The sequence below is a fragment of the Somniosus microcephalus genome, chromosome 24 (genome assembly GCF_052327205.1).
Source record: "Somniosus microcephalus isolate GS21.2 chromosome 24, FLI_Smic_1.0, whole genome shotgun sequence".
Classification (NCBI taxonomy): domain Eukaryota; kingdom Metazoa; phylum Chordata; class Chondrichthyes; order Squaliformes; family Somniosidae; genus Somniosus; species Somniosus microcephalus.
In genome coordinates this window covers 21595412-21618077 of record NC_141010.1, presented here as the reverse complement: position 1 = coordinate 21618077, position 22666 = coordinate 21595412, and the positions used below count along the sequence as shown (strand labels likewise).

Here is a 22666-nt window from a genome sequence, read left to right as displayed (position 1 = left end):
ATCAAATGAGAAAGACATTCAAACAGACAGAGCAAAAGAAAATGTGGGGAAAATAAAAGTGGGGAAGGAAATAAATAAATGGGAAGGATTCTGTGGTTAAGCACTGCTTCAGTAGACACTGAACAGAATTGACTACCACTGCAGTCTAGCAAAATCCTCGTGATAGCCTTCCAACATAGTGCTCCATCATCCCCCAAAATTACTATTCCCACACTCAACAGAAGCTGTATTTAACTTTCGAAGCATCAAACTCACATCATGACTGGCACACTGCCAAACAGTGGCTATATTCCTCTACATAAGCAGTCTAGAAATTTTAGCTCGTCATAACAATCTCTATCCACTCCAGATAAACCAACCTATCCACTATGCTTGCATCTCTTCCACTTCCTGGTCTACAAAATACAAGCTGCAGCACCTATTTTCATTATTATACAGACCGAGCAACTTTCCTACATGAGCAGGAGACTCACATGGGGAATCAGGATCTCACATCTGTATGTATTCTGCCCAATATTCCCAACCCTTCTCTTGCGCTCTCTCTCTCTCTCTCTCTAATGGGTGCAGCTTACTGCTTTTAACCATGTTTATGTTTTTGATACAAGGCAGCGTCTCTGGTATACAACTTGCAACTAAAAATCTCAACTAGCATTTTTCTAATGTTGATGGCACAATTATGTAACTTTATGCTAAAATACAACATCCTGCTAAACAAATCAAAGCTGTCTTAATTGGTCAGAATTAAACAAAAATAGAAGGAATTTTATTTCGATCCTTTTGTACAGAGGGTGGCTGGGAACACAGCAACAAAAATTACATCGAGAAATTGGATAGGATAAAAATAGATAAAGAGGAAGCACTTAAAAGGTTGGCAGTGCTCAAAGTACTGGTCCAGATTAGGATGCATCCTAGGTTCCTCGGGGAAGGTGGAAAAGCGGAGGCTTTGGCCACAAGCTTTCGCTCCTCCTTGGATATGGGAGTGGTGCCAGAGGATTGGAAGGTTGCAAATGTTAAACCCCTGTCCAAAGAAAGGGACAGGGATAAACCCGGTAACTATAGGCCAGTCAGCCTGTCTGTGGTGGGGAAACTTCTAGAGACCACAATCTGGGACAAAATTAATTGTCACTTGGAAGAACGAGTTAATAAATGATAGCCAACGCGGATTTGCTGAAGGCAAATTGTGTCTGACAAACTTGATTGACTTCTTCTATGAAATAGCGGAGAGGGTTGCTGAAGGTAGTGCAGTTGATGCTGCGTATTTGGACTTTAAAAAGGCGTTCGATGAAGTGCCGCATAACAGATTTGTAAGAAATATCGAAGCCCATGGGATTAAAGGGGCAGTGGCTGCATGGATACGCAACTGGCTAAGAGACAGAAAGCAGAGAGTAGTGGTGAACAGTTGTTTATCAGACTGGAGAGAAATACACAGTAGTGTCCCCCAGGGGTCCGTACTGGGACCACAGCTCTTTCTAATTTATATTAATGACCTAGATTTGGGTATAGAGGCAAAATTTCAAGTTTCCAGGTGACACAAAACTTCCAAGTGTAGTAAACAGTGAGGAGGATAGTAGCGGACTTCAGGACATAGACTGGTGAAATGGACAGACACATGGCATTTGAAATTTAATGCAGAGAAGTGTTAAGTAATGCATTTTGGAAGGAAGAATGAGGAAAGGAAATATAAACTAAATTGTACAATTTAAAAGGGGGTACAGGAACAGTGAGACCTGGGGGCTCACAAAGACAAATCTTTGAAGGTGGCAGGGCAAATTGAGGTGGCTGTTAAAAAAGCATATGGGATCCTGGGCTTTATAAACAGAGGCGTAGAGTACAAAAACAAAGAAGCTACATTCAAACTTTTATGAATCACTGGCTAGGCCTCAGCTGGAGTATTGTGGCCAATTCTGGGCACCACACTTTAGGAAGGATGTCAAGGCCTTGGGGAGGATGCAGAGGAGATTTACTGGAGTGGTTCCAGGGACAAGGGACTTCAGTGATGTGGAGAGACTAGAAAAGCTGGAATGCTCCCCTTACAGCAGAGAAGGTTAAGGGGAGATTTAATAGAAGGCGTTCAAGATTATGAAAGGTTTTGATGGGAGTAGATAAGGAGAAATGTTTTCCACTGACAGGAGGATCGATAACCAGAGGGCACAGATTTAAAATATTTGGCAATTTTTTTATGCAGCAAGTTATGATGATCTGGAATGCACTGCCTGAAAGGGATTTAGAAGCAAATTCAATAGTGACTTTCAAAAGGGAACTGGATAAATACTTGAAAAGGAAAAAAACTGCAGAGCTCCAGGAAAGAGCAGGGGAGTGGGACTAATTGGATAGCTCTTTCAAAGAGCTGGTACAGGTACGATGGGCTGAATGGCCTCCCTCTATACTGTAAGATTCTATGAAAATAAATGCATAAGATGTACTCAACCCCCAGATATTAAACCAGGAATGCACTGGTTTTGCGGTGGGTATGACGGCGTACCAGCTTTGAAATCCACCACAAGTTTGGGATTTCCGCATTCGCTTGTGCACGCGCAAAATCCCAAACTTGCGGTCTGTCAACGTACGCGTTGACAGGCCATCCGCACCACCACCAAAAACCAAATTGCTGGCACAGAGTTGGGCTAACTGCCCAGCAATTACTTACGGAAATGTTACGGCTGGTGGAAACAGGCGCAGGGCCCGTTTCCACAGCGTATGGGATACCCAAAATGAAAAAAATGCTTTCTTTTTAAATAAGTGAAATCCGGGAACATTTGAGAAGCAATCATAATGGATGTTAAAGCTGCAAGTTTTTTTAAAATAACGTTTACATTTCATAACTTTGTGCACAGTATTTATTTAGAAGTGGGAATTATGAGTAATGAATTGAATTCCCACGATAAAAGCTTAATCTGTATGTATTTTAAAAGCTGTAGTAATGAAGTCATGTAGGAATTTAAATGAATGAAAGACAATCTGTTTTGTGATATATTTCAACCCAGTCATGTGTTATTTTCCAGTATGACACGATCTTCCCATTGGCTGCTTTTAATAGGACCTTAAAACTCCCTCCCTTCCTATACCAGGTCCACATGATCCCAGGTACGCTTCTGCATCGGCTGCGTCCCTGGGATCCACGGGCCATTAGGCAGTCCTCCAGCATCAGAGATCAAGTTTATGTCGGAGGGCCGCCGTCAGGTAAGCGCGTATTCTTTTCACAGGTCCGTGGTGTACCGCAATTTTTGGGCCAATGTGATTTGGTGCACATGCAGGAATTGAAAACATACATTTTGTAAAACAACGAATACACTTCAACTGAGAATTTGCATAATTTAATTACCAGTTCGGAGACATTTATTCTAATATTCAGTCAACTGAGTGGCACAATCCTAAACAAAAGTACATTCTCTGTCTGAATTTTTGTTTTTATTTTACCTTGACAAATTAAGAATAAACAATCATTATCAAAAGTAAGTTTACTAACAGTCCTGTCGTTGGTTGATTTTTTTACAATATGAAATTCCATTCCCTTACTACTGCATTATTAAAGGATTAATCACCCGGCTTCCTCTTTTCCCAAACATACAGATACACACAGCGTCCATACCTGCCTCCTTCGATCACTGTCCATTTACTCACTCGGCTTCCACTTCACCTTGTTAGGATGCTTCCTGAGGAAACACAATCGGCAGGGTTATGACTGCAACAGTGAAAACATGCCCCATTCATTCTTTGGTTCCTATCTTCTGCATGAACATATAAATGAGAAGCGGAGACTTAGGGGTCATTTGACTGCAGTTTATAAGATGATTGTGTTCAAGTGGACAGTTTGTTGCAACTAATTAGCTTAGGGAGGATCAGGGGTCACAATTTTAACTTGTATAAGTCACGATCTAGGTTAGATGTCAGGAGGTGGTTCTTTTCCCAGAGAATAGTGGGCCTCTGGAACAGGCTTCTGGCTTGTGTGGTGAATGGCAACATTGAATTCCTTCAAGCGAGAGCTGGACCGGTTTCTGACTGGGGCAGAGATCACCTCATACAAAAGGTAGGCACTGCACAGCATTATCAGAGCCAGAGTGATCTCCTGGACTAGTTTTGATCACCTAAGAGGGTCGGAGAGGAATTTCCCCAATTTCCCCCCCCCAGATTGGCCAGGGTCTTGATCTGGTTTCACGCCTCTCCCAGAAGATCACATGGTTTCAGGGTGGGGAATGTATATATTTTGTGGAACAGACTGGATGGACCGGAGAGTCTTTTCCTGTCCACCACTGTTCGTATGTACTCTTCTTCCGGAATCTAGTTGAGTCTCTCTGTCAGCCCCTTATAATTCTTTCCACGGAACACTGAGTACCTACAACTGACTACAGTAGCTGTTTTCAAAAATGGTATGTGGCTTTAATTCGTGGAATGCTCGCTCCCAATCGTTCCCTGCTAACGTTAACAGTCAGACTCATCCCCTTATGCGGTGCATTCTAAACTTAGAAAAATCTTTTCCATTTAATTGTCTAGTTGGAGACAATGTAACTTGACATCTAAACATACAGTAAAGGTATGTTTCTCTGCCCCTTCATTTGACATGTTAGTTATATGAAGTTGTGCACAATTTCTTAATTTATAACTGATAACACGGAGCTAACAATCACAGTATAAATGTTAATTATGCTTAGAAAACAGCGTTTTACATAGAATGCCAGCACTTGCACAGCTGTTGAAGACAGCAAGACCTGCTCATGCTGGGGCTGACCAGGAGTGAAGACATTTACATTAAGTATGCTGGGGCTGACCAGGAGTGAAGACATTTACATTAAGTATGCTGGGGCTGACCAGGAGTGAAGACATTTACATTAAGTACTAGTCACCAATTTTCAAAATATATGACAGAACTCTTTATAAAATCTCAATTACCACAAAAATATTTTACTATCAGGAGCCAGCTGGCTGATTATTACGGTGGGCCAGTTGAGCAATAGGAGCTCAACGAGGATGGACTGCAGTTTTGACACTAATTGAAAGGTGATGTACACCATGCACAATGGAACAAAAAAGTAAGCCGACAGAAATATATACCCATATATACTGTCCAGGTCTATTGCAAATGATGAGCAACGCCTACATGTACAGGTCAAGAAACTGCTCGTCCACATGGGCTACCATCTTTCTTTTATGGCAGAAGGAATAGACAACCCAACCCTGATAAAAAAGACAGATAACCTTCATGATGTGGAGTAACGCCATGAGAATGAAAAACAGCTGCTGAGCAAAAGGGAGTTGTGGTGCAGGGGCTTTGCGCAAACACAAATTTTTTCATTTCTATTCCCCTTCATGCACTAATCAGCCATCAGTCATATTTCCCATTGTGCCCCCGCCCCCCTCAGAGGAGTTGAATAATTATTTAAACAATGATAATGACCTGTATTTATGCTAAAATACAGCAAGTTTCAGGAAATCCATACACATGTGGAACCTCTGCCACAAAATACAGTTGAGATTCCACAATGCAGTCAGGGTAGGGCATTGAAGTTCTTGCAACTACAGAAATAGTTGAAGTCAGTTAAGTAGCATAACTGATGTAAAAGAAAGAGTCAAACACTCTATAAATCGAAAGGTGGTGCTAAATTCTTAGCTTTATCCTGTTATAGACCTGATTTGATTCTTTCCAGGAGCTGAGTGGAAAAACTGCAATGTATCAAACACACAGAGCTGCATCTTGCTCAGTATAGTCTGCTGTTGTGGGAAAGTTTAGTAATATGTAGAGAAATATATCAACCCAGCCATGTGTTATTTTCCAGTATGACACTCTCTTCCTGTTGGCTGCTTTTAATATGACCTTAAAACTCCCTCCCTTCTTGTACCACAATGCAATGTCATATGCTAAAACTAAACATGAGCACTGTCAATTAAGTTACAAATTCCCAAACATGAAAAACAGGAACGGTACACATCTAAAACACAAAAGGTTTAACTGACAGTGTTCCACGATTGATTACTTTTGTGCTTTGGATATTATTTGTGCTTTATCACATCATTTGAACCTAAATGAATAATACTTAATACTGGTCCTGAGTACCTGTCAAATGGTAAATATCACCTACCAACCTCCTCTCAATTAATTTAAACCAATGAGAAAATTGTGTCATGACCTTTGACTGTGACGTAGTGTAACAGACATCCTTAATTAGTCAGTGTAGATATAATTAATAAAGTTATTAGAATTTAATTGTGAAATTACATTTAAATATCTATCTTCACTCCAAGGGTTGTGAATCTTTGGAATTCTATACCTCAAAGGGCTGTGGATGCTGAATCGTTGAGTATATTCAAGGCTGAGATCAATAGATTTTTGGACTCTAGGGGAATCAAGGGATATGGGATAGGGCGGGAAAGCGGAGTTGAGATCGAAGATCAGCCATGATCTTATTGAATGACTGACTGAGCAGGCTCAAGGGGCTGGATGGCCTGCTCCTGCTCCCAATTCTTATGTTATGTTCAACAAAAATGTCCTGTATAATTTCTGAACAAAGGGCAGTTGCAAATATTTGCGAGTGAAGTCAGTAATTGTAGCAGCTCACACTCCAAGGGGTCTTGTGCTGGCACTAGCCCTGTAGTAGCAATGGCATTGCGTAAAACACTGACTTCATTTCGACTAACTTCAGAAAGTACATCAATGAAATTTCCATAAATTAGAATGGCTTGCAACACATCCCCAAATCTGTGACAGAAGAACATTAGTTATTGGGAACTGCGATTGGAAGGGTGCTCATAACCTTGAAATTGTTGTAACTTTGAAATTACACATACACAAATAAAAGCAGATACAACAGAAAAACTCATTTTAAAATTTCCAGCAAAAAAACTTGCTTACAGATAACCGCCCAAAATTATCAAGAAACAAAAAGTGCATTGTAGCAAGAGCTACAGTACAACGATTGACTGACTTTAAAGCTTTACAAAGACTTTCTTACATTATATTAGGGTTCCACATCTCCAATCAAACAAGACACCACCCTACTCTACTCGGGTCAGGTACAGCAAAGGACACAATACTACCGTCTGTCCCATATAATCTGTCACTTTAACTGGAAGCAAACTGCAACTGAAATATTCTCTGCCAATTTAAATTAGAAACAGCATTCCTTCACTTTCTTTTTCAAAATGTGACAGGTTTCTAGCAGTTCAACTACAACAATGGCTATTTAGCATTTTCTGTTATTTTAGCATTAACATACCCTGCCTAAAACATTTTGTAAATACAATTGCAACTTCTGAACACTACTACAAAGTAATACAGCATGCTCAAGTTTACCTGTAAACATCTGACATGATTCTCTGACTATATAAGCTGTGTCTTTATGCATTTCTCCACTTCACCTGAAGAAGGAGCAGCGCTCCGAAAGCTTGTGATTTCAAATAAAGCTGTTGGACTATAACCTGGTGTTGTGTGATTTCTTTCATATTGTAGACACCAAGCAAGGTGGAAAAGGTGTTTGTGGACATGCAAGGTATTCATAACTATACTCTTACCTTCTACTAGCGCCTGCACGTGTCTGTGAATTGTCACTCTTACATTCAGGTCTCCCTATACAATCCCATCACCTTGTCTTTGGCATTCCACCTCTTTTTCCAAGTGGAACCCATTACAACACCAAAGGTGCTGAACTTGACACACATTACAACTTTATTATTGCAACAGGCTTGATTAATACAGGAAGCCAATCCTTCTCATTATGCGCATTTCACACCTAATCGAATCCACTAGTCCTATCACTATCTCGGCTCGTTTTGAATACCTTTTAATGTCTCTTCTCTTTTGTTCTCTCCCAGCCTGGCCTCTTAATCTATTTCATTCCCTGTGCCTCTTTAGTCTTGATAAAGAGTTTTGACCCGAAACGTCGACTCTAATTTCTCTCCACGGATGTTGCCTGGCCTGCTGAGTTTTTCCAGCATTTTCTGTTGTTATTTCAGATTTCCAGCATCTGCAGTATTTTGCTATCGTCCTTCTCATTATATCTTTGTGTTGTCCTTCCCACATCCCAAAGCATGTTTCTCCTCTGTCAGAATAGTTGCCATCGTTTATCAAAAACACTATGCTTTCCTCAAAGGCTCATTTGGTTACTCCAATGCAAACAGCTTTAAAACTGGAAGCGATTTGAATTTTATTTTCCTCAGGGTTTTGCCATATGGACGGACATAGAATTTAAATGTGGAGACTACATTGCATCACATTTCCAATTCAAATTAATGCAGGGATACCCAAGATGGCATGAGGGGAAAGCAGGTGGAATTTACCATTGAGACCTGCTGTCTATTTATGGAGACTTCTTACAAAGGATGGTTTTCTCATTATTACATGTTCTTGCATTTGCCAAATGTGTACTTCATGTCTTTATTTTATTTGTAAATACAATAGTTGTTTGAGACTGTAAATTCTGATCTGTCTAATGTGCACAATTTCCAAAAAGATTAACAGCATAGAACAAGACTGTGGATGATAACTATTACACTAAACAGATTACTACAAGTCAAGTTACCACATGGGGTCTTACAGTTCTGTAAGGGCAGACTGCATAAAAACACAGCCTCCAGATTGTGGGAAACAAGGTTCACTTTGGAGAACTGTTGTACAACAGCTGAGTGAGAAAAAGTTCTATAAAAACTAAAACTGCAACAGTTACGAATACTTTAGAAAAGTGGGAGTCTCAGTCTTAAGATTTATAGGCTAGTATTTTTCTTAATAATCTAAAATTCAATAGACTATAGATTATCACTATTTGCAGAAACTATGTGCTTCAGTGTGAATGGCACGTCACAGCAAGTATATTCAGATTCCATGCCAATATAACAAAATGATGGATATAAAATGTTCTCGCTGTTGCAGAATATGGACTAGTAACTTTAACGTCAGAATGTAATCTAATGCCGTGTGGTCGCTGCTGGAATCTTTCGATTAGGCACTTTACAGCCTTCTGGACTCAACATCGAGTTCAACTATTTCAGACCATAACCTCGGCCCCTATCTTTTCAGGCAGCAGCTGTTGATGATTCTGCCATCCCCATTGGCAACATTTGATCTCTCCTGCCGTCCAGCCTATCACAGACCATCCCTTTTGCTCTTTCCTCCCCTCTCCCTGCCTCTGCAGCTGCTTCTGCTTAAAATCTGTTACATCTCTAACGCTTTCTAGTTCTGACGAATGGTCACAGACCTGAAACGTTAACTTTGTTTCTCTCTCCACCGATGCTGCCTGACCTGCTGAGTGTTTCCAGCATTTTCTGTTGTTATTTCAGATTTCCAGCATCCGGGGCAGTATTTTGCTATTGTGCTAGAATAATGGTACTGTAATGCGAAACATATGCCTGGATCTCTATTTTATGCACAATCTTCCTTGTATAAACAAACGTACAGGTGCTATGAAACCAGAATCAGTATCCCAGCAACACAACTGTTACCATGGTAATGCAGATGCTACATGTAACAAAAGTTTTCCTTTTATTTGAAAGTCATCTATGCAATCGTATCATTCAGAGACAGCTTGCTGTGTCTGCACTGCAAGCACCAAAGTAGCATAAATGGGACACAACCAATTCACTTCTTTCGCAATACACTTAATTTCTTCGCGTAAAGTGCAAATTTAATCCAGTTGCATAAAGGTCACAATTTCTCCCCCGTGTTTTGTGATCTGACAGCTTACTGTAGAATACAACTTACATTTCTGTAGCACTCATTATATACAAACAGAGATGTTTCACAGTGCTTTCCACTGCGAGGTGGGGGGGCGGGGAGTAAAAAGAGAAGCGTCAGCAGAAGGCAAAATACCTGCTTCAAGAGAACAGTTTTAAAAATGGGAAGGAAAGTGGCAATGCGGAAATGCTGAAGTTTAAAGTTTCAGGTAGCAGTGGATGATTGGTTGAAAGGCTGGCTGCCGACGGTGGAGCACATGGACCCTGGAATTAAAATTAGGCCAGTGTTGGAGGACCAGAGAATGTGCAGCTAGAGGAGAGCAAGAGGCAAGCTCATGGAGGGATTTGAAGGCAAGCACGAGCACCTTAAAGTTGGTCCTCTGGGACACAGGAAGCCAGTGGAGTTTGTCAAGGAGAGGGCTAATGGGGAGGCAGGCTGAAGATAAAGCTTGCAGAATTCTGGGCGATTGCTTTGTGAATGATAGAAGTGGAGGAGGCCAACAAAGAGAACATTGGAAAATTCCAGCCACACGCTGATAAAAGCACGGATCAGGATTTCAGTGGCAGAATGAGAGATGTGGGGCGAATGTGGGTGATGTCGCAGACGTGAAAGAAAGTGTCGCAAGGAGCTGAGCAGAAGTGAGAAAGGAAGCTGTGCTCGGGTCAAGCAGCATGTTGATGTTCTCCCTTCCTGGAACTGTTTAAAGACATAATCCAGAGCATGCAGGAAACATATCTAGGATCAGCAAGGCTAGATTAACGAGCGTGACCACAAATGGTTGACCAAAAAAAAGTAAGAAACAAAACAAGCAGGGAAAATAGTCTCGACAAATCACGCAGGGAGAATGACGAAGGGGCTATCTCAGATGAATATAGAAACTTGCAAATATATGTTCAAAAGGGAGGTCAAAGGAGTAAAGAGAAACATGGAGCGAAGTATGACTGCAGGTAACTAATACTCTGAATGATTACTTCCTCCAGCATTCTCAAGGGAAGACACGAGCAACTCACCCTCAAGTAGCCCATGTAGAATTAATGGCATCGATATAAATGAGATGGACGTCCTTGAACGGGATAAAAAGGCTAAATGCAAAATGCCAGAGACTACTGAGAAACAAAATAGATGTGTGAGGCACTGACAGTGATGAGGGGGGAGTTGATGAACATTGCAGGAGTATGAACAGGCTAGTATGGTGCCCATTTTCAAAAAGAATAACAACGTAGATATAGGCCACGACTGATCCATGAGCCTCACTTCAATATCATGCAAAAATTATGGAATTAGCCAACAAGAGCAAACCTGAACATTATTGATATTATAATAATAACCAAGTAAACATCAGTCAGTTTGGATTCAGAATGTGAAGCTCCTACTTGACCAACTTCCTTGACTTTTATTGAGGAAGTAACATCTCAAATAAACTGAAAAACCTCATGACTTGGTGTGTCAAGGCGACAAAAAAGTATGCAACAAAGATCCACATGATGGGCTAGTGGTTAAGCTCAAAGCTGTAGGGATTTAGGGTGAATCTTCGGAATTAATGAGAAATTGGCTGAAGGGAAGAAAACAGCAGTTATTTGTTAGAGGAATTATGTCAGGGTTGACGGAGTCGGGGCGAGTACTGTGGAGTGTCCCAGGGATCAGCCCCGGCACTGCTACATAGAAGATAGGAGTAGGCCAGTCGGCCCCTCGAGCCTGCTCCGCCATTCAATGCAATCATGGCTGATCATCCAAATTCAGTACCCTGTCCTTGCTTTCTTCCCATATCCCTTGATCCCCTTAGCCAGAAGAAATATATCTAACTCCTTCTTGAATATATTTAATGAATTGGCCTCAACTGTCTTCTGTGTTAGAGAATTCCACAGGTTCACCACTCTCTGGGTGAAGAAATTCCTCATCTCTGTCCTAAATGGCTTACCCCTTATCCTTAGACTGTGACCCCTGGTTCTGGACTCCCCGGCCATCGGGAACAGCCTTCCTGCATTTAGTCTGTCTAGTCCTGTTAGAATTTTATAAGTTTCAATGAGATCCCCTCTCATTCTTCTAAACTCTAGCGAATATAAGCCTAATCGACCCAATCTCTCTTCATACGTCATTCCTGCCATCCCAGGTATCAGTCTGGTGAATCTTCGCTGCACTCCCTTCATGGCAAGAACATCCTTCCTCAGATAAGGCGACCAAAACTGCACACAATACTCAAGGTGTGGTCTCACCAAGGCCCTGTACAACTGCAGCAAGACATCCTTGCTCCTGTACTCGAATCCTCTTGCTATGAAGGCCAGCATACCATTTGCCTTCTTAACCGCCTGCTACACCTGCATGCTTACCTACAGCGACTGGTGCACAAGGACACCCAGGTCTCGCTGCACTTCCCCTTTTCCCAATCTATTGCCGTTCAGAAAATAATCTGCCTTCCTGTTTTTGCCACCAAAGTGGATAACCTCGCATTTATCCACATTATACTGCATCTGCCCAATCGCCTAACCTGTCCAAATCGTACTGGAGTTTCTCTGCATCCTCGTCACAGCATACACGTCCACCCAGCTTTGCGTCGTCTGCAAACTTGGAGATATTACATCTAGTTCCCTCGTCTAGATCATTAATATATATTGTGAATAGCTGGGGTCCTAGCACCGATCCCTGCGGTACCCCACTAGTCACTGCCTTCCACTCGGAAAAGACCAGTTTATTCCAACTCTTTGCTTCTTGCCTGCCAACCAGTTTTCTATCCAAGTCAGTACCTTACCCCCAATCCCATGTGCTTTAACTTTGCACGCTAGTCTCTTATGCGGGACCTCATCGAAAGCCTTCTGAAAGTCCAAATACACCACATCCGCTGGTTCTCCCTTATCTATTCTACCAGTTACATCCTCAAAAAATTCCAGTAGATTAGTCAAGCATGATTTACCTTTTATAAATCCATGCTGACTTTGTCCAATCCTGTCACTGTTTTCCAAGTGCTCTGCTATTGTATCTTTTATAATGGACTCTAGAATTTTCCCCACTACCGATGTCAGACTTACCAGTCTATAATTCCCCGTTTTTTCTCTACCACCTTTTTTAAATAGTGGGGTAACATTAGCTACCCTCCAATCCATGGGAACTGTTCCAGAGTCTATTGAATGTTGGAAGGTGACCAGCAATGCATCTACTATTTCTAGGGCCACTTCCTTAAGTACCCTAGGATGTATCGGCCTTCAATCCCGTCAATTTCCCGAACACCATTTCCCTACAAATACTGACTTCATTCAATTCCTCCCTCTCATTAGACCCTATGTTCCCTGACATCTCTGGGAGTTTAGTGTCCTCCTTTGTGAAGACAGAACCAAAGTATGCATTTAATTGGTCTGCCATGTCTTTGTTCCCCATTATAAATTCCCCTGATTCTGACTGCAAGGGACCTACGCTTGACTTCACCAGTCTTTTTCTCTTCACATATCCATGGAAGCTTTTAGTCAGTTTTTATGTTCCCTGAAAGCTTACTCTCATACTTTATTTTCCCCCTCTTAATTAATCCCTTTGTCCTCCTTTGCTGAATCCTAAACTGCTCCCAATCCTCAGGTTTGCTGCTTTTTCTGGCCAATTTATATGTCCTCTCCTTGCATCTTATGCTATCCCTAATTTCCCTTGTTAGCCACGGTTGAGTCACCTTTTTTGTTTTATTTTGATGCCAAACAGGGATGAACAAATTCTGTAGTTCATCCATACGATCTTTAAATGTTTGCCATTGCCTATTCACCATCGACCCTTTAAGTAACATTCCCAAATCCATCCAAGCCAACTCGCACCTCATACCATCGTAGTTTCCTTTATTTAAATTCAGTACCCAAATCTCTGAATCAACTACTTCACTCTCCATCTTAAATGAAGAATTCTATCATATTATGATCGCTCCTCCCCAAGGGGCCTCGCACAAGATTGCTAATTAATCCTTTCTCATTACATAATACCCAGTCTAAGATGGCCTGATCGCTAGTTGGTTCCTCGACATATTGGTCCAGGAAACCATCCCGTATACACACTAGGAATTCCTCTTCCACAGTATTGTTACTAATTTGGTTAGACTAATCTATATGTAGATTAAAGTCACCCATGATAACTGCTGTGTCCTTATTGCACGCATCTCTAATTTCCCATTTAATGCTATCCCCAACCTCAGCATTACTGTTTGGGGGTCTGTGTGCAACTCCCACTAACATTTTCTGCCCCTTGGTATTTCTCAGCTCTACCCATACAGATTCCACATCATCAGAGCTAATATCCTTCCTTACTATTGTGTTAATCTCCTCTTTAACCAGCAATGCTACCCCACCGCCTTTTCCTTTTTGCCTGTCCTTCCTGAATATTGAATACCCCTGGATGTTGAATTCCCAGCCTTGGTCACCCTGGAGCCATGTCTCCGTAATCCCAATTATATCATATCCATTTACATCTATTTGCGCAGCTAATTCATCCACCTTATTATGAATGCTCCTCGCATTAAGACACAAAGCCTTCAGGCTTGTATTTTTTAACAGTCTTAGACCTTTTAGAATTATTGTTTACTGCGGCCATGTTTGATTTACACCCTTGATTTCGCTGACTTCCACTTTTGCTTTTCTCCTTCCTGTCTTTTGCTTCTATCCTTGCTTCCCTTTCCTCTGACTCCCTGCACACGTTCCCAACCCCCTGCCATTTTAGTTTAAACCCTCCCCAACAGCACTAGCAAACACTTCCCCTAGGACATCGGTCCCGGTCCTGCCCAGGTGCAGACCGTCCGGTTTGTACTGGTCCCACCTCCCCCAGAACCGGTTCCAATGTCCCAGGAATTTGAATCCCTCCCCCTTGCATCATTCTTCTAGCCACGTATTCAGCTGAAATATCCTTCTATTTCTACTCTGACTAGCATGTGGCACTGGTAGCAATCCTGAGATTACTACCTTTGAGGTCCTATTTTTTAATTTACCTCCTAACTCCCTATATTCAGCTTTTAGGACCTCACCCTGGTTTTTACCTATATCGCTGATACCTATATATACCACGACAACTGGCTGTTCACCCTCCCCCTCCAGAATGCCCTGCAGCCGCTCCGAGACATCCTTGACCCTTGCACCAGGGAGGCAACATACCATCCTGGAGTCTCGTTTGCGGCCGCAGAAACACCTATCTATTCCCCTTACAATAGAATCCCCCATCACTTTCGCTCTCCCGCTCTTTTTCCTCTCGTCCCGTGCAGCAGGACCACCCATGGTGCCAGGAAGTTGGTTGCTGCTGCCTTCCCCCGATAAGCCATCCTCCCCAACAATATCCAAAGCGGTATATCTGTTTAAGAGGGGGATGGCCACAGGGGACCCCTGCACTACCTGTCTGCACCTACTACTCTGCCTGGCAGTCACCCATTCCCTTCCTGCCTGTGCAGCCTTTACCTGCGGTGTGACCAACTGATTAAATGTGATATCCACGACGTCCTCAGCATCGCGAATGCTCCAGTATATATCCATTCGCAGCTCCAGCGCCGCAATGCGGTCTGCCAGTAGCTGCAGCTGGATACACTTCCCGCACACATGGTCGTCAGGGACACAGGAAGTGTCCCTGATTTCCCACATAGTGCAGGAGGAGCATGCCACGGGGCCGAGCTTTGCTGCCATGACTTACCCTTTAATTAACTTAAATTAAATCAATACCACCAATTATACTACAATTAAATGATATACTCAAGGGCCCTTTCCAGTTTATATTAATATACAGGAAACTCTCGTTTAAACGGCACCTAAATATCCAGAATTCTCTATTAACCGGCAAAATTCATACTCCGAAAACAACACCTCAATAACCTGAAATGTTGCTGAGTCAGAGTCTCCCGCGGTGGCCGAGTTAGTCAGCGGGGGTAGTTCTCCAAACTGCCACTACTCGGCTTTTTGGCGCTGTCGGAAGTCGGAACACCTCAATACCCCTGTAACAGGAGTCTGACTCCCCCGCGCTGCCGGTAGTCTCTTCTGATCTGCCATTTTACAGGGGTACTGTGTGTCTCCCACGCTGCTGGTAGTCATTGCATTGCATTACACTCAACTGGCAGTACTGTACTTAATCAAGCATCTTCCACCATCCATTTAACACAACATTCTGTAGGTGAGTACCCAATTACTGTATACTGCACATTTCTTGATTTTTTTAAATGTTTCTTTGTTAAAACTAGCCTCGGTAGATAACCCTCTCCGTCATCCGGAATTTTTGATCAACCGGCAACACGCCGGTCCCGTCGGTGCCGGATACCAAAGAGTTTCCTGTAACTTGGATTCAGACACTCAGTGCAATTTGGTCAGATATTTAGATGAAACCAAACTATAAAGGGCAGTTAATTCTGAGGAGGCAGCTCAGGAAATATAAAATGAGTTGGACGAAATAAGGCAGATGAAATTTAATATGAACAAGCATAAAACAAGACGACTAGGAATGAAAAATTACCGACATATGTAGTCCATGAATGGTTTAAAAAAGCTAAAGATAAAATTGAATGAGATCTATCAGTCTTCATAGACACAATGGTCTGGAGTCTCCGCTAGGTTGCGCTGGTTTTTTCAGCGCAATTTGTCTGAAATCGGCCAACCAGCGCGAAAGAACGAGGAATTTCAAGCTTAAATTACGTTCTGTGCAAAACAAGTTTTCCGTGATCTTTTGCGTTAGTTTATAAAACAGTCCACGAGAAGCTGACCCTGCCCATAAATCTGGCTACACCTCCAGATTGGATTAATCACCGTTGCGAGTTTCCGCTAATTGCGCCCGTTTGTGGGCCTTCGAGGAGGCTTTTAAAATTAAGCTTTTTTGGGGCACATGGGCACTATTAGGCACGTTTTAAAATACTTTAATTTACTAAGAAACTGATTACTGTACACCAATGTAATTGGTAAATGTTTCTGTATAATTTTTTAGGTCATTTTCAGTTATTTAAAATCGAGTTACTCACAGGTGGTGGACTAGACACATTGATTAAAAATGCTTATTTTTGTGATAAACCTATTTTCAGCTGTAGTAATCAAACTGCACCAATTTACCACTCAAATATATCAAGGAATATTTTTAATGCAATTATTTTTTTTAATTATGTTCTAAAATTCTGCCCGATTGCTCTGGTTCGTGGAAACTTTTACATTCGGCGATATGCAAATGAGCTTGAGAGGAAACTTGAGCAAATGAAACTTCGGAAAACTAGCGCAATTTTGAGCGCAATGTGCTCCCGGATCGCCGAATGCACCCAAAGCAGAAATTCTTGGTCAACATGTCCAATTACTTCAAAGCAGCAATCAAGAAATCAAAACAACAGACTACAAGTCAAAGGAAGTCATGCTCAAACTGTAGATTGCACTAGTCAGACCACACCTCGAGTTTTGTGTTGGGTTCTGGTCACCAAAGCACAAGGCAGATGTTCAAGGCTGATCAAAGACCTGAACTACGAGTAAAGTCTGGAGCAACTTGACCTTTTCAGTCTTTGACACCTCCAGACTCGATTATTCTAATGCTCTCCCAGCCGGTCTTCCATCCTCCACCCTCCGAAAGCTTTAGCTCGTCCACAACTCTGCTACCCATACCCTGTCCCACACCAAGTCCTGCTCACACATTACCCCGGTCCTTGCTGACCAACACTGGTCCCCCCAACACCTTAAATTTAAAATTCTCATGTTTAATCCCTTCATAGCCTTGCCCTTCCCTATTTCTGCAACGTCCTACATCTCCCTCCAAAATCAGTTTCTCTGACTCTGGCCTTTTGTGCATCCACCCCACCACTAGCAGCCATGCTTTCACCCATCTAGGCCCCATGCTCTGGAATTCCCTCCCTAAACCCATCCGTCTCTCCACCACCCTCCCTTCCTTTAAGACCTGGCTTAAAATCCACCTCTTAGACCATGCTTTTTGTCACCCTTGCTAACAGTTCCTTCTTTGTCTGGGTGTACATTTTCATCTGATTATGCTTCTGTGAAGCGCCTTGAGATGATTTTCTGTATTAAAGGCACTATATAACTACAAGTTGTTGTCATTGAAAAGGAGGAGACTAAGATGATGTTACAGAGATTTCCAAGATAGGAAAGTTTCAAATAGCTAAATTTGACATATTGCTTCAAACTAAATTGTGAGGGTAGGACAAGGAGAGGCAGGTTCAAACTGGTAAAAGACAAAGTTGGGATTGAAGATAAGAAGTTTTGCAGAGAAGGAATGGCCAATGCATGGAATGGATTTCCAGTTTGAAAAGTGGGGAGATGCTGCACTGAGGGAAGCAGTGTCTTTCTCATCAGAAGAATAAGATGGATCGAATGGCCTTCCTTATCTGTATTTAGCTTATGGGATGAATTGTATAGAGAAGACATCGTTTGGGATGGCGTGGTCAACAGTGTCATGGCAGCAGAGAGGTCAAGGGGGAGGAGAAGGGACAATGAGCTGTGGTTGCAGTTAACAGATGATGGAATAGGTGACTTTGACTAGAGTGGTTTCAGTGCTGTGTGCAGGTTGGGAGCCTGATTTTAGGAATGGGGACAGGTTACTTATTCTTTATCCGCACAAAATTAGCACAAACGTTAAGATGTACCACAAATAGCCTATTAGCACATCAGATTGTTTCGTTTAGTCAACTGCCTGACAAATACAGAAACAAATCGCCTTGCTTAAGAGTTTTCAAACCAAGCTAGAGAGGAAGCCACAGGTTTATTTGTTCTCTACATTGTCCATCAGATTACTGAATCTGCTAGAGATGCCTGACAGTTCCAAAGTCATCTCAGAGCCGTTTTAACCCCAAAAACGACTGTCTAGTTTTCATTAGACAACCGACAAGCACTGTTTTCAGCCCTCACTTGTCAAACAGAGGAACTCTTTATAAGAATGGTGAGCAACACAACTCATGACAAAATGTGTGACTGCAATGCCAATAATCTTCCTGACCACAGCATGAATACATGCTACACATCTTTAAATGGCAGTTCCATAAGTTGAGTTAGAAATCTACCTTTCAGTACAATTGAAGAACCTATACAGCATGGGTCAAAGGAAGGCACATCAAGGGCAAGACTCAAAATAATTAACAAAAAGCAAAATACTGTAGATACTAGAAATCGGAAAAACACAGAAAATGCTAGAAACACTGAGCAAGTCAAGCAACATCGGTGGAGAAAACAGACAAGAACCCTTCCTCAGCGCTTCGCGGATGCTGCCCGACTTGCGTAGTGTTTCCAGTGGTCTTTGTTTTTATTTCAAATGAAACTGGGTGGATGAGCAATGCAGAAATTTACTACATTGTTGCCATGTTTAATTGCATAACATGTCGGTCAGAACGAGGTTTAAAAATGTACACAGGGCCACTTCCATGAACCCTAAAGTGGGTACGCAAAAGTAAAAGAAACAGTAGTTTAAAGCAACCCTGAAAGGACAGGAATAAAATAACTTGCTCTGTGCATAGACATGTGCACTGACTGCCTGTCTGTCTGCAACTGCATAGAACTTCCCAGTCCAACTGCAAAGTAGGTGTAACCCTCACCAGGTCATGGTCACAGAAAAGGTTACGAGACCCATTTGGATCTAAAGGGTGGCTCAGTTTAATGCATCAGATTATGTATTTCAAATAAAAACTCAAACTGTTTAAATCTGGTGCAAGCTGGTTCCTACTTTTGGATTTTAAGTTATTACTGGAACACATGGCCCCAATCCCCGGCAGCCTTGGTGTAAACTTCTCTTTACATGAGCTTATGTTGGTTGCATGCAACAACACCTTGCATTAATATGGCAATGCCATTCGCTTACTATTGCTCACAGTCAACAGAAATGAAAGGCCCCAGGCAACCGAATTGCCAGTTGTTTTCTGCGCCGCTTGGCCCGGCCCAGCCCCCACCGCTCAGCAGTAGCTGCACCAACCGCTGCCATAAAAATCCCCGCCAGCCAATCAGGTGGCGGGGCAGCGCGGGATCGGCGGGCGTCGAGCCGTCGAGCCAATCGGAGCGCGAGGGGGAGAAGAGGCGGGCCAGCGCGGGCTCAGATCGGAGTGACAGCCATCGAGCCAATCGGAGCGCGAGGGGGGACGGGTCAGCGCCGGCTCAGATTGGAGTGACAGCCGTCGAGCCAATCAGAGCGCGAGGGGGACTGGCCAGCGCGGGTTCAGATCTGAGTGACAGCCATCGAGCCAATCAGAGCGCGAGGGTAGAGGCGGGCCAGCGCGGTCTGCGATTGGAGTGACAGCCGTCGAGCCAATCGGAGCGCGAGAGGGGGGCGGGACTGGCGGCGAGTGGAACATCGGCAGGCCCAGCGCGAGGCCAAGCAGCGGCTTCGCGTACTTTCCGCGGGCTGGGAGGGTGAAGAGGCCGCAGGGACGGGTTCGGCGACGCCGCAGCCAGCACGCTAAAAAAAAATCTCGGGCTTTTCCCTGGGCGCATAGTTTGGGCGGGCGAAATATAAATCAAGGAGGAGGAGAAAGGAGGGGGGGAATAACAGCGATCATGCCGCCGGGAGAGCGCGGAGCCCGGCGGCGCGGGGGTAAGGTAGTACCGGAGCCGCGGCTTGCGCGACGCTCACCTTCCTGCGCGGCATTCTCCTCCTCGGGAAGCCGCTTCTCGCTCTCTGACCGCGACCGGCCGCGACTCTCGGAATAACTCGCTCGCCGCTCGTGTCGTTGGCCGTTGTTGTTTTCCGCCACTTCCGGTTGTAGCGCGCACACACGACCGGAAGCCGACCCGCCTGGTATTCCGGGCGGACAAGCTTTCCTTGGCGCCTTTCGCATTTAGTTCCGGTTTCACGACCCGAGTTGAGTTGGATTTACTCCGATCAAAAAGATTGGCCCGTTTAAATATGGATGTATATTTAGATTTTAGAACATTATAGACCAGGGCAGAGTTTGGATTCAACATGAGCCACTTATTCAGAGTCACAGCCATTCATTTTAAATATGATAGAAACATAGAAGATAGGAGCAGGAGTTGGCCATTCGGCCCCTCGAGCCTGCTCCGCCATTCAATGAGATCATGGCTGATCATCCAAATTCAGTACCCTGTCCCTGCCTTCTCCCCATATCCCTTGATCCCTTTAGCCTTTAGCATCTGTTTGGCTGACCATTGCTCAGCTGTTGTTTATCTGAATGAGCTTGCAATCCATCTCGTTATTTGCGATTGCGAATCCAATTTCTTCTAACTCCATTTACAGCCATCCCTCAGTTTATAGACTTTTACAGCATAGAGGGGGGCATTTATCAGGTTACTTCCCTTTGAAGTGGACATCCTCACTGTACACAATGTTTGTGTATTGCTCATCCCATTTCATACACACACAAGACACGCTGCCACAGGAGCCCTAAATGATAGATTTTTTTAATGAATTAAAAATGGATGGGTCCTAGGACTTGCTGGACAAGCCCAACATCACGATGGCCACAACTAACAGGGAGTCTGTTGAAATTTAGCATTGTATGTCAAGGGTTTAATATAGGGTGCCATATTTAGCTTTCTTTGAGTCCTCCTACATTTAAGCAGCTCAAGTAATATTAATTAAGAAAATATTCCACCTTTAACAGCTAGAGAAAATTGTAGCTGAACACAGTTGTAGATTAATGATTATTTTTCCAACTATGCATTAAACAAATATGGCTATCAGATTATCATCACAAATAATGCAATGATTTCGTTTCAGACTTACAACAGCTGGAGATAAGCTGTCAACTTGATGTGACATAACAGTTCAGTTCAGAATTACAGCCTCGCTGCCGTAATTGTGTTCACCTTAACATAACAAACCTCAGCATTTGTTTCAAGGATTACACTGCAGGTCATCTTTTCAGTTTGTATACCAGCAGAGCAGATAGCAATCAAATTCTCCCTGTTTAAACCCAGTGGCCTAGAAATTCATCTCGGGCGCTGGCACAAAGTGGATGGTATCGGATTGGCCGCCTGTTATATGCAGAGCCTGATACTGAGTTCCATTGACTGCAGTTCCATTCTCTGCGCTGCTCCAATTCTGGCCTCTTGCTGAGGGAGCTATTTCTCTAAGGCAGTCCCTCGGAACCGAGGATGACTTGCTTGGGCCGTAGATGGTCTTGACTGCGCTAAAGAATCCACGCACCTCGTGGTTGTCGACTAGCTGCTGGATCTCCTGCGCTTTCTCCACCCACCATCTGTTCTTTAAGTCGCGAGTTTTTTGTTGGGCCTCGGCCTTCAGGCGTCTCTAGAGCTGCTTTCTTGCTCTTGAGTTGTGTTGCTGTTTCCAGATCAGGAATGCCTTGCGCTTGCGGCTTATTAGCTCCTGGATCTCCTGGTCATTCTTGTCGAACCAGTCTTGGTGTTTTCTGGTCGAGTGACCGAGCGTCTCTTTAGAGGCCTTGAGTGCAGACCAGGCGCTGTGGACACTCTGTGTCTCTGCATCACTGGGAGTCGTCAGGTTGTTTGTGAGGCGCAGGCTGAATAGGGCTTTCTTAGCATGGTCTTTGAGTGCTCCAGCGTTGATTTTCCTGCGGCTGAGGGGACGCTGCACTGTCAGAGGTGCCGTCTTTCGAATGAGACATTAAACCGAGGCCCCGTCTGCTCTCTCAGGTGAACGTAAAAGATCCCATGGCACTATTTCGAAGAAGAGCAGGGGTGTTCTCCCCGGTGTCCAGGCCAATATTTTATCCCTCAAACAACATAACAAAAACTGATTATCTGGTCATTATCACATTGCTGTTTGTGGGAGCTTGCTGTGCGCAAATTGGCTGCTGCGTTTCCAACATTCCAACAGTGACTACACTGCAAAAAGTATTTCATTGGCTGTAAAGCGCTTTGAGACGTCCGGTGGTCGTGAAAGGTGCTATATAAATGCAAGTCTGTCTTTCTTGCGCATCCCTGAATGTAATCGCTGCACCATTGGCAGCTGTGCTTTCAGTTGTCTGGGCCTCGAGCTCAGGAATTCCCTCCCTAAACCTCTCCGCCTCTCTAGCTCTCCTTTAAAAGATGCTCCTTAAAACCTTCCTCTTTGTCCAAATTTTTGGTCATCTGCCCTAATATTTCCTTATGTGGCTCGGTGTCAAATTTT

General features: G+C 43.4%; 1 protein-coding gene across 3 annotated transcripts in view; it reads right to left on the bottom strand.

Moving 5' to 3' along the window:
- Window positions 1-20331, bottom strand: part of kat7b (K(lysine) acetyltransferase 7b) — a 77304-nt gene extending 56973 nt beyond the window's left edge. Inside the window, exons 1-2 of one of the 3 annotated variants that reach the window (XM_085966306.1) lie at window positions 20186-20331; window positions 3590-3653 (exon numbers count right to left, since the gene is read on the bottom strand). In XM_085966306.1, coding sequence (XP_085822432.1) covers window positions 3590-3613 — 24 coding nt within the window. In that variant the 5' untranslated portion in view covers window positions 3614-3653; window positions 20186-20331. Of the gene's footprint in view, window positions 1-3589; window positions 3654-19420; window positions 19489-20185 lie in introns of those variants that run through there. The other 2 variants (XM_085966307.1, XM_085966308.1) reach the window with 2 other exon arrangements.
- Between the last annotated feature and the right edge of the window lie 2335 nt (window positions 20332-22666).